The 17,289-nt window shown below is 39.0% G+C and overlaps 1 protein-coding gene across 6 annotated transcripts in view; it reads right to left on the bottom strand.

Moving 5' to 3' along the window:
* The window catches only part of NBEA (neurobeachin), a 458,833-nt gene that overhangs the window by 148,116 nt on the left and 293,428 nt on the right, over nucleotides 1–17,289 (bottom strand). For all 6 annotated transcript variants that reach the window (XM_066176003.1, XM_066175999.1, XM_066176000.1 and 3 more), the window contains 2 exons: nucleotides 15,403–15,546; nucleotides 192–328 (listed from right to left, as the gene is read on the bottom strand). In XM_066176003.1, coding sequence (XP_066032100.1) covers nucleotides 192–328; nucleotides 15,403–15,546 — 281 coding nt within the window. The remainder of the gene's footprint in view (nucleotides 1–191; nucleotides 329–15,402; nucleotides 15,547–17,289) is intronic.

Genomic DNA, 17,289 nt, shown 5'->3' with positions numbered 1-17,289 from the left:
GCACAGTGCCGTAATAGAGGATTTAACATCATTAATACATTGCGCTTTTTTTTTTTTTTTTTTTTTTTTTTTTTTTTTTTTTTGGTTAATGCAGCGAAAGGCGGCAGACAGGAGCGGAGTTTGGAATGAGGGGGCGGCCCCGGCGCACGTGTGCCGGGACCGGGGACCGGGACTGCGCCCGCCGCACTCACCTTGGGGTCGATCTTCTTGAAGGCCGAGTCATCCTCGTCCACCTCGAAGTAGATCTCTGTGGTGGTGATGGAGAGCGTCCCCTTGGCCACCACCACGGGGGCGATGAGCTGTGCCGGCGTGCTGAGGACCACGGGGCCTGCAAGGCAAGGGCAGCGGCGTCAGGTTGGAGGCGCCCGGTCGGCCCATCCCCGGTGGCCCTTCCCTCCGCCAAGCCAGCGCCCGGCGAGCCCCCTCGTAAACCCAGTTTGTAAACGCCGTGTTCATTCCCCTCCTGCCCGCGGCCAGCGCTTTGAACTCCGCTGCCGGGGCACAAGCGAGTTTGTGAGCTCCGCGGTTGCGGGATAAATCACGGCAGCGAAATTCAGAGGGGTTAGGGTGAAAAATACCTGCCTCTTAGAAGAAGGTCCCCTCTCTTTTCATGCCCTTTTGCTTCTCGTTAACACCATCACTGTTTAATGTGCGATAGCGGCCGCTCGTTCCACACCGCTTCGATCTGGCAGCCCAGGGTCCCCGCGGCGGCCCGGCCGGGCCGGGGGCACAGGGCAGGGCAGCCCGTAGCCCCTGCCCGCCACAGTGACCCTGCGAGGCCTGGGGGCATGATTTTTAGCTCTGGATCCAGACGTCAACTCGGACAAGTAACGCCAAATATAGGTGTTTTGAGTGTTTGGGTTTTTTGGTTTTTTGTTTGTTTGCTTGTTTTTGGTTTTGGTTTTGGTTTTTTTCCCCACCTATTTCAATACCCAGGCACACAAAGGCTAGAACATCGTTAAATACATTTACGGCAAGATAATTTTTGTTTCAACTCGCTGCCGCTTATCCTGTTAAAATTACTGTAGCAATACTTCTCTCAAATATATTCCTTAACGAGACGCTTTAACGGGCATTGAAAAGATGGGATGGGGAAAACCTATTGTAAAAGGCAGCCTTCTCCACACAAAGTGTTAGATTTTAATTCAGGAAAACAAAACCCCAAACAACCCTTCCTTAATCCAAAAGACAAGAGGATCGCTTTTTCACCATCTTATCTTCAATATCAGCGCAATCTTCTGTTAAAGCTGACAGCGGCCGTGTTTAGGAAGCTTACTTGCTTCGAAGAAAATATTATATATAAAATATTCTTTTAGATTTAACCACGAAAGCCTGTGGAATAATTTGTATACACTTACATAAACACACAGAGCAACATGCATGTACAAATACGCTCCTGGCACTGAAATAATAAAACTCCAGTGTCGAGAAGCTGGGCACAACACCTGACTGATGCACCTTTTAGACACTGGCAAACTGGCCACCTCAGGCGATACCAAACAGCGTTTGGTTGTTTTACGCAGCTGAAAAAAAAATCTCCCTTGCAATAACGGGACGCCTGCTCGGAGGGCAGAGAGACGGGAGCCTCCCGCTGCCTTCCCCGGCCGCTCGCCCCTCCAGCAGCGCCGTGCGGGCGCTGGCGCGGCCGAGCCCGGGGCTGCGGCTCGCACCGGGGCCACAGCCTGGCATGCGCCCTCTCTTCCTCCCCCAGCACTGTCCGCACACTTCACTACCAGCTCTTGCAAGCAGCACTTCAAATTACTCACTTAGCCCAAATGACTCCTGTATCGGCGCATCTAACTGTCATGTTGTTAATGCTTTTCTTTACTGTAACACCCAATTTGAGCCCTTATTGCACAATATTTTGCCATTTACGTTGCAAAATAAATAAAGAGGAAGGCAGGGATTGCTGTGCGTACAGGGGGAAGCTAAAACGCACACTTTCAGTGACAGCTTTCAGCAGCCCAGCGTGGCGGACGGCATAATATTGATATAAACTCTATTTTCTTTCATTTTATTGTTTTCCATCTCCTAATAAACCGAGGTAGCCTCTTGACCTCAGTCAGCTGATCGGAATCACATGCGCCGGGCTTGCCTTGCTGCTCTCCCAGTCTCGCCTCCATCTTCCCTCCCTCCCTTGGCGGTGGGAAAGGAGCCGATCCGAGCTGGGGAAGCCCGGCTGCAGGCTCCAAAGGGCAGGGTGATCGATCCGAAACGCCGCTTTAAAGCCTCATCAATCTTCATCTAGGTTGCTCAAGTAATTACGCCCGATTCTCTTGTACGATTACAAGTGGATTTGGGTTTCTATTCCCCAGGCCCTCTTTCTTTGTGTTTACAGAAGGGGGGTCTGGGCAGGCGGCGGTTCCCTGCCCTGCAGAAGCACTTGCCCTCTCAAGCAGAGCGCCCTAGCCCTCCTCTGGCCCTTCTCGGGCACACTTGGCCCGGCGCAGGGTGATGGGCTCCCGGGCCTTTGTGCGGGGAGAAAAGCTCCTTCGAAAGACGCGTCCTGGAAACGACCCGATATTTTATCACTTTAAGGAGGCGTTTGTGGGCTTTGCTGAATCCCAGAAGGAAGAACATCAATTTAATCCAATTACCTCTTTTCCCTGGTGTTGTGTGGCTAAAATAAAAATAAAGCCCCCGCTATTTAATGGCCAAAAGGCCAAACCTTATAATCTGCCATTCAGGCGAAGACAATGGCGCACCCCGGTTAGTGGATGATGTGCCCTCACGGACTGGAGCAGGGGGCAGAGCTGCAAAAGCAGGGGTGAACGTGGAGGGAAAGGGAACAGTTACTGCTTAGCCCGTTACTGAAGGCAGGGGAAATCGGGGATTTCTGGATTTCCACTCCTCCCGAGAAAAGGGAGAAGGCTCCGAGCTCCCTCCCAGACTGGTACCTTGGCATCTGCTCTGCATTCTACTCAAATGACACCCTGAATTTGTTGCAAGGTAAACATGTCAGAAGTATCACAATGCGACAAGGAATAAGCATTAACGTACTTTTTAGATGAGAAAAGGTTTTCTTGTGGTTTTTCTGTGGTTTTCTTTTTCTGTTTTTTTTTTTTTTTTTTTTTTTTTTTTTTTTTTTTTTTTTTTGTTTTTTTGTTTTTTTTTTTTTTTTTAGGAAAAAAAACCCCCAACAAACCCTAAAAGAAAAACCAAACCAAACCAAAAACCAACCAACCAACACACACACCAAAAAAAACCCCACCCCCCAAAAAAAACCAAACAAACCCAAAACAAAATAAAAACCAATAGATCCAAACGAACAAAGGACCAACCAAAAAAAAAACAACAAAAAAACCCAAAAAAACACCCAACAAAAAAACCCAAAACCAGTCACATATGGCCTTTCAGGAAAGGGGGTGTTCAAACTAAATTAAAAAAAAAAATCTTTACAGACCTTTTCTCTTCTTAACGCGCAAAATGAAAAAAAAAAAAGGTATTAGCAGTGTTTCATTTTTACACTTGTCCTTTGGAAATCTCCAATTACAACTTGCAATTCCATAGCATGTTTAAGGAGCACTGAGTCTTTTTGTTATAGCCTTCAGGGAGCAAGCCAGCCACTGAGAGAATACGAAATTAATCCACTAGAGCTATAGAGAGAGAGGATTATGTTTTAATCCCCTTTGGGATAGTCTCTGGATTTTAAGGATCCGATATTAAAATGTTTACATAGAGCACAATCAAAATAGTGCAGATTTTCCATATGGCACCGAGCTATCGGGAAGCTCTGGGTCTCCTTTCCAAACCCAATTGATAATCTAATGAAACAAAAGCTGAGCACACCTGAGCCAAGAGCCCTGGGACGGGCTCATTCGCATTCGGGAAGGATAACAAGCTTCGGCTCCAGCCTACGCCCGGCCCCTCGGCGGTGGCGCGCTGCGCTTTTCCAGGGGATGTAAATATTCATTTCCAGCGCGGCTGCGGCCCCGGAGAAGGCCGGGGCCGGGGCTGTGCCGCCCGAGGGAGAGGCGCCCGCAGCAGCGGCACCCAGGGATGCTGCCGGCCGCTCCCCGCGCAGCGCAGGAGCCGCAGGCGGCATCGAGGGCGCTTCCCTTTCCCGCTCCGGGGGAGAAGCCAACCTGTGGCTTCCTCGCTTCGCCCAACAAGCTGGCGTTTGTGGAGGGGACCCTTTAGGGTGCTTGTCCGCTTTTGGGACTCTAAGCAAAAGTATCTCTCTTTAAGAATCGTTTCGTTGCCTCTTCCACACCTCTCCGAAGCGATCACGGCGCCCGCATCAGAAAGGCAGCGACCTACCAGAGAAGGTCTGGCCTTTAAACGAGACCAGAAATCACTTGAGACCCACACGTCTAGCAATCTCTTCAAATGGTGAATTTTCCCTTTTGCTTGATCCCTGTGGCCAGCACATGTGATTTACATTTCTAAAATAAACTCTACCATGCATCTACCTTTTAAAATAATATTTTCTTTCCAAAAGTAAATGATTGTGAAATTAGAAGAGTCCCAGTGAATAAAAGGAGCATGTAACTTCTCTGCTGCCCTACGCAATTTTTGTTAAACAGAGACTTCATTCCTTGTTCTTGTAACCTAGCTTTTGTACTTTTCAAGTTCAAGTAAAGCAAATCAAGCTAAGTGAAAAGTTCTATTAGGTTTAAAATTTTGCTATCTGCTAATGCAATATCAGTAAAATTACACCCCTTAAAGAAAGCCGCTAAAGTGTGGTATTTTAAACTTATTATTTCAAACATTTTCATTTTCATAAACTGTCGTTTTTAGCTGTAAGGGCTGAACATGTGTTACATTCATGAGCCTGAGATTACACTGGAGGTATGTCTGCTAAGAAGATTGGGCACTTTTGCTCCTAAGGAGGATAACGTGTATGCTTTTATATGCTGAATTACAAAAGAAAGACATTTACCTGCCGCAGGCCTCAAAGTCCAACTTTTAAAATAAAATTTTGGTGATTACCCATAAAAAAAAGTATTAGCCGGGACAAGTACTTTTAAAACATGTCCAATCAGCTCAACCAATTTAATTTTACAATCTACTTGTAATTACTCTGAAAAAAAAGGTGGATGTTGCTATATTTAATTTTTAACTGATGCTGGTTTAAAAGAAAAAAACATACAGATCTTTTTCATGTACATATATTCAACATAGATTAACTGAAACCAATACTTTCACTATGTAAAATAGATTGCATAAATTACATTTTGTGATTTGATATGGCACTTAAACAAGAGTTCATATAATGGGAATAATAAATACAAATCACTCACAAGGTACCTGAAATAAGAAAACTGAAATTTCCTCAACATTTTAAATGTAAAGCCAGGTGTATCTAGCGTTGAGTAATATTTCAAATGCATAAAAATATTTATACTTAAAAAAACAACTTAGATGTAACACATGCACAAGCACACAAAAACTTCAGTTTCGTGAAATGAAAGTCACATAGCATGGAAGTAAAAAGAGGTATGGGTACCAGAATCCTTTGGGAAAAGCTCTTTAGTCTCAAAAATATTTTAATCAATTAACATCTAATATAACACATGCAGTGCCAAGTAAATAACAAGTAAACAAGGTAAGATTCCCAAACAACTCACAGAATTTAGTCTTTGTTCCCATTGTCACAATAAATCTGATTCAAAACTACCCTTTAAAAAGATTACTGCAGTAAATACATTGAACTTACATGAGGATGGCTGAACCCAATTTGTTTTACGCTGTAGCAAATACTTGAAAGCAGAAACTTCACTCAAGCCAAGGCCCTTATAAGATTGTACATATACAGCTCCCTTTACACATCACTTTCATTTGTTTCTTTAAAGATAATTTTGCACAAATTTTTGAAAGCAAAAACCAGAATCTAAGTCTAAATATGACTATAATCTTGGTTTTCTCTTCCACCACTGAATAATATCCCAAATTAATTTCCCCTGTTATCAGAGATATCCAAACTTACTTTGTTGGCTTTTTATTCCTGCACAATCATATGTTTCATATTGTGATAGTGGGATTGACTCTTTTTTTGTTTGTTTAAATGGCATAGCCAGTGTGGATAGGCCCTGATATTCAAGATTTTTCCCACTTTTCCCCTCTTTCCTCCATAAAGCATGTAGAACTACTACTACTACCATCAAAGATCAACTTAAATGATCTTTTTCAACAACAATGACTAAACAATTACAGCAACTCAATTGTCTTAAGTGGTTGCCATAACAGCAAGCAAATGTGTTTGATTAAAAAGAAAATGTAAGTAAAAACAATCTTGCATATTATAACTGTGACTAAAATAGTAAGAAAGAACTACATAGTTTTGTTGAGATTATGAAAATGAAGTCCTTGAGAAGAAAAAAAGTAATTTTATCTCAAACATATACAAACTCATCTGTATATTTGAATTAAGTGACATATGCACTTTCACAGGTAAATTATTATTATTTTAATTCTTTACCTTCCAGGTCTCATTAAAAGAAAAATATAAAATATACTTTTTCCTGAGGGAAAACATGCCTCCCAATATTCCTAGGAATTACTATTTGTATTGTTCCAAGTGTGATAGAAAGCAACCACTTAATAGAACAGTTAGAGAATATGCAAAGACAAACTCAACACGAAACCAAAGTCAGTCTTCCCAAACCACTCACTGAAGGTCCTGTGGAACAATCATCTGTGTGTCTAACAGCCTAAAGTAACTCAGAAAAGCAACGTTTTCCACCTTTTGCAGGTAAAATCACATTTACTCTGTGGCATGCATGAGAACTTTTGAACTGTGCTGACGTTCCGAATGGCTTACATGGCTTTAGCATTTTTCCAGGATGTGCCCAAGCACCAACCTGCCAGATGATCAGGTATTAATAATAGCCAAGACTCCCCTTAATGATTTACACCTGGCCAGAAATGTAAATATTTGGGATAGGGACCTCACTACTGCAATGCACACATTTGCCACTTCAAAATTAGATTCATACAGTGTGCTCTGCCTGAAGCTATACCTTGGAAGGACTGAGTAAATTAAGATGGTTTAGAAACTTAAGAACTTGATTGTTAAGCAATGCATCCAGATGTGAGTATTCTACACTGATGCAGTAGGACTTGCACTAGCTCCCTCTTCATTCTCAGGTAAAACTTAAGACACTTTTTCAACCTAGAAAACCTTAAGTGATGCTGAACACACCCACATAAGTAACAATTTTTCTTTCTGAGAGAGCCACTATAGCTAGCTATTTAATATAAAAGTAACAGAATACTTTTAATATTTTTAATACACCTTAGAAAAGCATATATAATGTTCAAAAGAAGAACATGTTTAATGTTCATTTAAAGAAGAAAGGAGAAAGCAGAGAGAAAAGCCTGCTATAATGGTATACCACTGAAAGAGGAACTTGAGCTCATGAGTCAGGGACACAAAAGATCAAATCCCAGATGCCAGTCTGAGCAAACCAGACTTGACAAGTATCTTATACAGTCCAGTTTGTGTACCGTGTCATTCCCATAGGGCTCAATTGCTTAGAAATTTAAGGAAATAAGCCCTTCAGCTTTCATTCCTTCCAATCTCCATTATGGAAAAGCTCTTCAGATAAACTGTGAGTCTTGTATTTCATGAGACCATAGTGAACAAAAATTTTATGTTCAGATAGCTCATGATATTTTAAAGTTCACTTATATGGATAGTAACTCCTATATCTGTATGGGAATAAAGACATAAGTTTTGATCAGCATATAACTTGACAGGTATGTTTGGAAAAATCACCTGAGATGCAACAGTCATTAACTTCAAAATTTTCTGAAAATATGAGTATCTCTAAACAACACCAGAACCAACTGTAGTGCAACTGTGTCTACTGCATGTATTGCATCCCCACAGTTAGGATAATTCAGAAGAGTCTTCCACAAAGATCCTCTAGTACATACTGAAAGAAGTGATGCGGCAGGCTCTGTCATTCAGGCTCTTTTCCTTAACAACCTGACTCCACTGCTGGCATTTTATTGCTTCTCAAGTCTTTACTCCTGTTTAAAAATTTGTTCAAAATGGCTTCCACATTCAGAAGCTACAAAGATAGAGACTGACAGAGGGTACTAACATAAATCTTGTTTCTTTAGAAAGCCAAGCTAAAAGTATGGGATGAGGCTGACTCTGGTACAATTTCTGGTTAATTAAACCAAGACTAACCAAAATGTCTTCTTGACTGATCTTTTAATTTGTTTCTGTAACACCAGAGGAAGAAAAGAAAGGCAAAAAAAAAAAGTCTGTCCAAAGGTCAATGAAAGTGCTCAGTTTAAACATAGATACTGTCAAAAGAGTTCTGGATACATTCCTTCAACTCATCTATGATGAGTCAGTCCCAATACATTCCTATGAAGAATTTATGGATTTTTGCAAGGGAACCAATTGCATAGTGAAGATGAAATAAGATGCAAAATGGTGGAGTTTCCTTATGTCTAGGCCTGTTTTTCCACAGTCTTTTACATATCAGGTAGCTCATCAGCTTGACCTCTGATGAATTAATCAGTTCCATCCAGGGTGTGGCACCTCAGGAAAAAGGAGAAGCTACAGGCCTGTGAAGTCATAGGCTCCACTGTAGTTTAATTTTGCAGCCTTAGAAATTTCAAGTAAAAAGAGTTTTGCAAGTTGTGGGAAAAAAAATTAAATTGTCTGGTATCAGTGGGCAGTAACAATATATGAAACACTCTCAGAGCCACTCATAAATACAACCCAACAGGGTTTGAACTAAATTAATTTTAAAGCTTGGAAAGCAGGAAATCTGGCTGCCATTTTAAAAGCTGAAGACGCTAAGACTTAGAGTGGGTGTACTAAGGTACAAAGAGAAGAGTTCTTCAAAGCTGTGCTTAGGAGCACTATCATATGTGACTGACAACCACCTTATAAAATATTAAGTTATTTTGGATAGTAATATGGGAAAAATTATTAGAATAAACACTGAGCTGTCTAAAAATAGTATGTTATAGAAACTTTGGGCCTTTTTCAGTGTGAAAGCCAACTACATATCAAAAGTATAATTGTTTTCTGTTTATGCCTGAATCTATACTCCAAATTAAACTCATACAAATATGTTTTTCTTTTTTATACTTAGACTTGAGGATCAAAATCTGCATACATAAAAAACAGAAACTATGGAAATCTGGCTGAATTAAATTTCCATGTTTGGAAGTAAAAGGCTTATGTGGTTACGTATCTATCATAGAATGGGAAATGGAATCACTCTTTTTCCACATTCCTGTCACTTTCCCAGACAAGCAACTGCTCCAATGAAATTCCTATCTTCAATGCTAATTTGCAATATTAATAAAGTTTGAAAGGAAAAAAAACCTACTTAGTAGTGCATGCTTAATTCAGTGAAGAGTTTCCATTGGGAAGCTTGAAAAACTAGGAGCAATATTAAGACTTTTTTGTATTTTCTATTGAAGCATTTATATTTGTTACTTAACTGACTTATTTGTGTGTTCACATGCACATACATACTTTCTTAAAGAAAAAAAAGCATAAAGTAAGGCAAAGCTTAAGGTATCTTAGCCACCTCCAGACAGGAGAAAAAGAAAGTAAGAGAGAATGTAAGAGAAAGAGGAGAAAGATAAAACGGGAAGGGAAGAAAGAAAGAAGGGAGGAAACAAGCAAATAAGGACTATCTCTGCCTCTGGAACTATCGGAGGTACATGCTGTTAGAGCCTGAGAGAGAGTTATTAGGAAGCACCACTGTGTACTTGCTATAGTCCTTTCTGGGCTTCCCTTATGGTTGCTGCTTTCTGTCCTCTGGGCCACTCCAGACCATCAGAGCCACTGGTGTGTGGATGGCAACAGCTGCAGAAGGACAGAATGTGATGGACAACAGGGCTCTCCCAGCTCCACGGAGAGGACACACCAGGGCAGGAGGAGAAGGGTTGAAGAGGGAAGATGAGATCATCCTTGGAACCACTGTCATGCTTTGTTCTCCAAGAGGGAGAAGGATGAAGATGATTCCTTTCCTCAACCCCTAAACCTCTTGAGTAGGCTGTGGTCACTGCTGGAGACAATAGCAATGCTATTTGGTCCTTTCAATCCATTACTCTAACGGCAGATAATGCAACAAAAATTTCTCTGGTTGACCTCAAACAAATTATTTTTATACGCCTGAATAATCTAATAATTTGAAAATCTGCCTTCTCAGTAGAGGCTCAAATTTGTGCTCCTTTTTTGATTATTTTTTTAATTTAAGAAAAGAGACTGTTTGTCTAACTGTTTTGTCCATTAACAAAAAGATTAGAAATAATACTACCTATATCATTAACATTTTGAGAATGGCAACAGAAGAAAACTCAAGAAAATATGGTCCCCCTTTACTCCTTTGAAATAGGTAAGAAGAAGTTTCAAATAGCTTTGCTTACCAGAGATTGTCTACACTGGTCAACTCTTGTAAAGAAAATTCCCTGTTAGACTTTGGCCAAAAGAAATGTTACCATAACTCAAAATCTATGTGCATAAATATGAAATGCATATTATACATCTAAAGATGAGTCAAAAATATATAAGTTTTCTATAAAAAACCCCTTACTTTTCAAGTTTTTTGTGGCTTTAGATGCAGTTCCTTGATGTGTTAGTGTTTTTATTGCTGCATCTGGTCCTATGCAAGACTCCAAAATAATTTCAGAAATGTAAATGAGCTGTTTGTTAAAACCTGGAATAGAAAATTTCCCCATGGGCTAAATTATTTTTCTTTTTTAAAATTTTCTTTATACTGCTATACAACTGTAATTGTAACTCTATGTAGTACAACATTTGGCATTATTCCGATTTCCTCTAATGACAGCATCAAATATTTTTTCGTTTGGAAACTGGTCAAAATTATGATGATTTCTGGTAGTTTTTCTGAAATGAGACAAAGGGCTTATGTTGCATAGGCCACAAAACAGATGTTGATAATATTTGGTTACCTCCATTTTTTTCTGGACTTCAAACAGATGACCTGGAAGTGAAAGGTCTTATATCTCATTAATAATAATACAAGCTGTCAAATCCCCCTGACCTAGTGTGTTCCCTAGCACAGGGCAGTAAGTCAATACACTCAGCAGAACCCCAAGCAGTCTGGAGAGAAGGCTTTTCCCATTTAGCCCTCAGGCCAGTGTGGACTTGTTACTCGCGCTGGCTCAGATGGAAGATCGGCTCTTGTTTATCAGTAGTAGCGCTGCTTTCTAGAAATACTTCTACTCCAAAGTTGCTAGAAGTTATGGCAGTGCTGGGATGCTGCATCTGTCTCAAAATTCCTGGCCCATTTGCACTGGAGGGAAGGCTCCTTCCACCTCGAGGCAGATGTCCAAGAAGAAGGGAAGGTTCTGTAGTCAAGGTTACGATACAATAAGACTAAAATTCATTAAAGACAGTTAGTGGCTTTCCTTGTGTTTGTTTGGATTAGTTGCTCAATCTGCTCATATAACGGAGCAAACAACATGTATTTATTCTTGCAAAAGTGTTGTGAGGCTGTAATTCACCGTGGCTGATGAGGAAGTCAGCTTCTGAGTTGATTGAGCCCACGCAAGTAACCAGATGCCTGCCAAAGTCCTTTGTCTTCCTAAAATAACTCAAAGCATCATATCCTCCTATTTTTATTTCCTTTCTTTCTTTCTAGAAAATACTCTTTTAGAGAGTAGCAAAATATTCCATCAAGGATCCCTTGCTTGGCTGGTGCATATTTTTTGCTGTCACCAGCTCTATGACAATATTGATGAAATGTGCTCCAGTTAAGAACATGTGTCTTTCAAAAATGTCATTAAGGCTAAATTCTGCTCTCAAACACTCACAAACAAGTCTCAGCAAGTGAAATGCATCTTCACAACAAAGAGAAGAGAAAAGAACATCTTCCTAAAATATTAGATTCATATAATCTGAGTAGATCAACATTTATTTTTTAATGACCTATTTTAATGCAAGATCAATGCTCTAAAAATAAACCCCAACCCAAATAACAAACTTTCTTAAAACTGCATCTCTACTAGACCATATCTCCCTGCAAAAATGCAAATTTATATTATTAGAACACACCCACATATTTTTCATTTTGAAAAAATCACCTACTAAGCAGGAGACAAACTGTTAGCAAATTTACATTCTCATGATCTTAAGAGAAAAGATGAGTATTTAAGAGCCCTACTGAAGAATTAGGAAATATAAATGGAAAAAGACAAGAGTTAGTAATATCAAGTCACTACAGTGGATTTGATGGTATTACCCAGAGATTCACAATATATTAGGAAGCTGTTAAAATTGACTGGGCTATTTCAGTCATTAGTTCTAACAGAGATGTGACTTGCCTCTTGAAGTGAACAGTCTGGGAAGAAAAGGAGCTAAAACTGAAACAGAAACATGTAAAATATTTTAATACATAAATGCTAAAACAAGAACAACGTCTTTTGCTAAGTCATACTGTAAGACAGTTTCAATACTGCTTTTGTTAAAAATTGTGATGCAAACTTATAAGTCATAATCCTAAGACCATAATAACATGGAATCAGATTTTCATATTTTATTAAAATGTTATTTAATATAATGAAATCTGACCAACTGCAATTGCAACATATGGAATACTAAGATTATATAATAAAAATATTCAGGCTATAATTATTTAAAAATTCTCCATCCCATATGCAATTTATCAAAGCAAACTTTACATTGATTTGTGCCACATGGTTGATGAAAAACTATAAAGAGTCTCTGGAACAAAAGGTATGTACAGATAACTTAGTATGAACAATCTCAATGTGTTTCAAACTTTCCTTTTTTTTCAGTTTTAAGTTTGCAAATCAAAATATTGTATTATTTATATCCTCTTAGTTAAAATTTTTCTAAAACTGAAGGCCTCATCTGTTTAAAATGTGCCTTAGATTCATGAAATAAACAATGCTAAATTGTTTTAGTTAAATGTGGACAATCTTAAATCAATTGAAACCTGGTTTATGAAGATTTCGTTTAATTCCTATCTTTTACTGAGACAATCTAAATCGTTGTAAATCAGGTTTGAATTGATTTAAGCTTTAAAGTTAAATTGGAAGCATATCTGAATATAGAAATTCCTATGTGTCATTTCACTGTGAGCAGTAACTAGATATAAATGATGCTATGCTATGCCATAACGAAATAGATCTCAAAGACTTCCAGATCATGTACTAAATGTACATAACTCTTTAGAATTAGAGAAGAACAGACAGTATGGCTTTATTGGGACACACTCTTCAGAGCCATCAGAGATTGTTCAAACCTTTCTAGGCAAAGACCCCACCTTCTTTGCCTACTGCTTTTCTTGATTTCAGTTACTGGACTGAAGTTTCAGAGCCACATTCTATATTGAAAACTGAGAAAAACAGTGATATCATTGTACGCAAAATCAGCAGCTAAAGAGAGGGTATTGTGGGATTCAGGGTTTTTTTTTTTACCAATGCAAAATTTACAGAAGGCACGTATGATACAGTGTGTGACCATTAACTTTCAACATCAGCTCCAAAGATGAGTGAGAGCTGAGTAGCAAAGGCTGCAGTTAATCTAATAGTAAAACTGAGATAGTGAAGCGTGGGCTCCTTTTGAGAAGCTCACAGGTTTTGGTACCATATGGAGCCATTATCACATCACCTCACCACACTTGGAAGCAGTTTGCTTGCTCTGTTAGCATTGATAGGGAACACAAGGGCATTCTGTCAATATCTACAGAAGTTTTTTGGGTTTTTTTCACTTTCTATTTCTGCTTTTGCAATACTGACAATATCTCCCAGTTTTACAAACGGTAAAAGCAAAGGACTAGAACGACTGTGCCATGTCCTGAGGGAGCAGGGGATGCCATCCAGCAGCAGTCTTGAGTAAAAGGATAAATTGCACATTAATTCTTAAGGAGACATTTAAATACCAGGATTTTTCAGAGAAATGTAGCTACAGGAATAGTACAGCATAAGTGCATTTGAATGAAATGTCAGTGTTGCGGCAAAGAGAACTTCATATCTGACTGAGATTTTCCAGACTGGGTAAGAATTTCTCATGTCCACTTTGTAGTTTTAATCAGTATTTCAATTCAAATGCATATTTCAGCCTCTAAACATCCTTCTAAACTACTGTATGCATATTTAGTTGGAAGCACTGTTCTTAGATATAAGAACTTTATCAAAGCAGTACTGACTTTTCCTCCTAAAAGAGAAAGGGACATTGATCAAATTATCCCACTCATGGTCCTGCTTGATGCACTACTTTATTGACTTTAGACAACAGTGTCTCAGCAGCAGTTAGCTGCAGACTGAGAAAGCAAACAGACATACTAACTGTGATAATCATATACTGATGCTTGCTTCCAAATAAAAGCATCGATTTCCCCCTCTCTGCGCTGCTCTAGTTCTAAAGCATGAGACTATCTTCCATGCAGATGGTTGTTGGGTTTTTTTTGCCTATTCCTTTTTTTTTTTTTAAAATCATCTATTTATGATTTTATCTTCACTACATATTTTGTCTATGATATCAGAAGAAAGTGCAGGAGCAAAGATAACTATTTAAAAAATTCAGTTATACAGAAAAAATCATGACATCACAAAACTCTCCTTTAGTGGAGTATTTTAATAAAGATACTCCTAAGTAAATTAATCTAAAAAGCTTCATACCGCATTTCATACTTCTCAGTTTTATCCCGTCTGAGAGGAGAGTGCATTTCCAACTTTCAACATGCCCTTTTTCCCAGACTACTTCCCAGGAAAGGTAGTATCACCTCTAAGACAGAGCTGTAACAGAACCTGCTAGAAGACAGATGAAACAGATCTCACTGCACTCCTTCACCCAGGAAGGGACCAGAAGGGCTCTCTCATGCATATTTACAGAAGGTTCATTCTCAGCTCATATGCTAACCCCCAAAGTTCATAGCTTGGTTACAGCTCCATTCTCTCTTAGTCCTTGCTTAAAACAGGCAACTTTTTCTCTCGCTGTGACAGATGGGTTGAGATACTACAGATCCCCCTTAGCTCCATCACTGAGGGAACTGGGTGCCAGCAGGAGGGCAGGTGTGTCTGCACAAGTTGCGTGGCACTTGGGATCAGGCACAAGCACACTTTGACTCACAAAGCCCTGACTTGTGGAATGAGTCCACATTTACATTTTAACACACACAAAAAAAGAGGCTTCACATTGGTATTTACAGACTTTTCAACAAGTCACCCTCACTAATAAAAGTACGTGAGGTATTGTTATTTTTCACATCTCTGCTCAAAGACTGTACAATGGGCAAATGCTTTGTAATCACTGCCTATACCTCAAGGAAGTAGAGAGGAAGCAATAAAATCTGAAAAACAAAGAATCTGTTCATCTGCGATTTTATGCTTAGCTGTCAATATTAAGACATTAACCACAAAGTTTAAGAACTAACAAGCTTAAAAGAGACTTTTGACTCTTATCTTAGTTCTAATGAAAAGTATAATTACCTGCAAGGTTATCAATCTCTTTTTCCTGGAGCAGGCTAACAGCATCATCATCTCCTTCCAGCATAAGCTCTGTTTCTGCATTCTGATTTACCACAGCTTGACTTCGGAAAGTTTTCTTTGACTTCACTACATCCTCTTCAGTGCCTAAAAAAATTTTACAAATGTTGTGATTTTACCTGAATAATATTTTAAATATAAAACAATGACAGTAAAGTAGTAAAAACATTACAGTAAAAATCATCTTTATCAAAAAAAAAAAAAAAAGGAAGGAACATTTTCTAAAAATTTACCAAGGTTTACAAAATATGCAGTCCTATTCTGTTTTCTATCCTGTCCTGAATAAAATACAAACTTTTCCACAAAGACTCTCCTGGTTTTAATAATTGCTATTTACTTTGTGTTCAATGTTGTTCCATTAGTTTTCCACCTGCAACAAATTCAGCAGGAATTTCTTTTGGGTTCCTGGTGCCTCAACTCTGACTGACCTGAGAGCACAAGCCACCTACTCTAAATAAAGAAGCTGCTTTCAGAAATCAAAATCCCTCAGGTCTTCTGTCTTTTCAGATAGAAGGGACAGGATGGTGAAGTACGAGTTAGTTTACCTCTGATACACAGTAACAACAAGGTAGGCCATGCTGAGATTCAGAAAAGACTGAAAAAGGGACAAGCATGGTGAGGGAACTTTGCTGCACATCTGTGTGTGTGTTTTTAAGCAACACAGTAAAAATGGCGGTACATGGATATGGGCCGATTATCTAAAGGTTTTAATGAATAATATTCATTTCTCTTGACTACAGTTTGCTTTTTCTATTCAGGCTGATGGTTCCTTATAGCAGGAGATTTAACTTATTGCATTTTGGGAATATCTTACTGTAATTTGTCTGATTTTATTCTTATGATATAAAAAATAAATCCTAGTGTGGCCAAATAACAGAATCATAATTGGGTTTTATATCATAAATACCTTTCATGTTACTGCTGTGACCTCCTCATAGTATTTCTTTCTTAGCTGGGAAGAGTTCATAAATTTTATTTTCAGTACTATGGACTCACAATAGCCTCAAGCAAGAAAAATTTTTATTTTTTTTCTTAAACAGAAAACCCTGCATCTTCACCTTGGACCATGCAAGACCTGAGCATCTCCATTTCTGTCAATCAAGAAATAAACCCCCTAAATTTCCTCTTTTTTTTTGATAGGATAATTTGGAAATTTGCTTCCTACTGAGCTAAAGAATGAGTGTGAAAATAGGCAAAATTATACTCATGTGGATTTTGTTTGTCTTGCACAAGGCCTGAACTTAAACAGGATGAAAACTATTATGGCAGATGTAAAATGTTGAGGTAAAATCCAGTAAGATTCATGGCCCCCTCTTAAGAGAGGACAACTAAAAGGAATATCGTAAGCAGATAGGTTAGTGAAGATAGATACATGGAATGGAATTGATGCATCAGGCAGTTTTGTTATTACAAACAGTTGGGAAGATATTGTGATTTTACCTCCTACTCTTATAATTAGCTTAAGTCTTTTAATTAGTTTGTGCACAGGAGAGTCACATGACATAAATAAAAATGCTGGAGGCATATCTTTCTGTGGGTGCGTTTACTCTGTTTGAAGATCACTGCTAACATGCCACTTCATCACAGGCTGAGATAACTCATGTTTTACATGGCCTAACATTAACCATCAGGATACTATTGCTATTATCTCAATTGCTATTTCGGAAACTACATTCTGAAAAGATGAAGGGAAACAAGTAAGGAAAACCCCATTTTTTTTCATCAAGCTCAAAGTTAGTGACTTGTTTGCTGTTGTCTCCATTAGGACCATTCTGCCAGTGATTAAGACAGTGCTGCTGTATTTTAATTTGCAGTGTTTTGCTGTGTTTG

Source organism: Chamaea fasciata, unplaced genomic scaffold (assembly GCF_029207755.1).
Source record: "Chamaea fasciata isolate MVZ Bird 193981 ecotype frontalis unplaced genomic scaffold, bChaFas1.0.hap1 SCAF_2, whole genome shotgun sequence".
In the NCBI taxonomy this organism is placed as follows: domain Eukaryota; kingdom Metazoa; phylum Chordata; class Aves; order Passeriformes; family Sylviidae; genus Chamaea; species Chamaea fasciata.
This window is presented reverse-complemented; position numbering and strand designations above follow the sequence as displayed.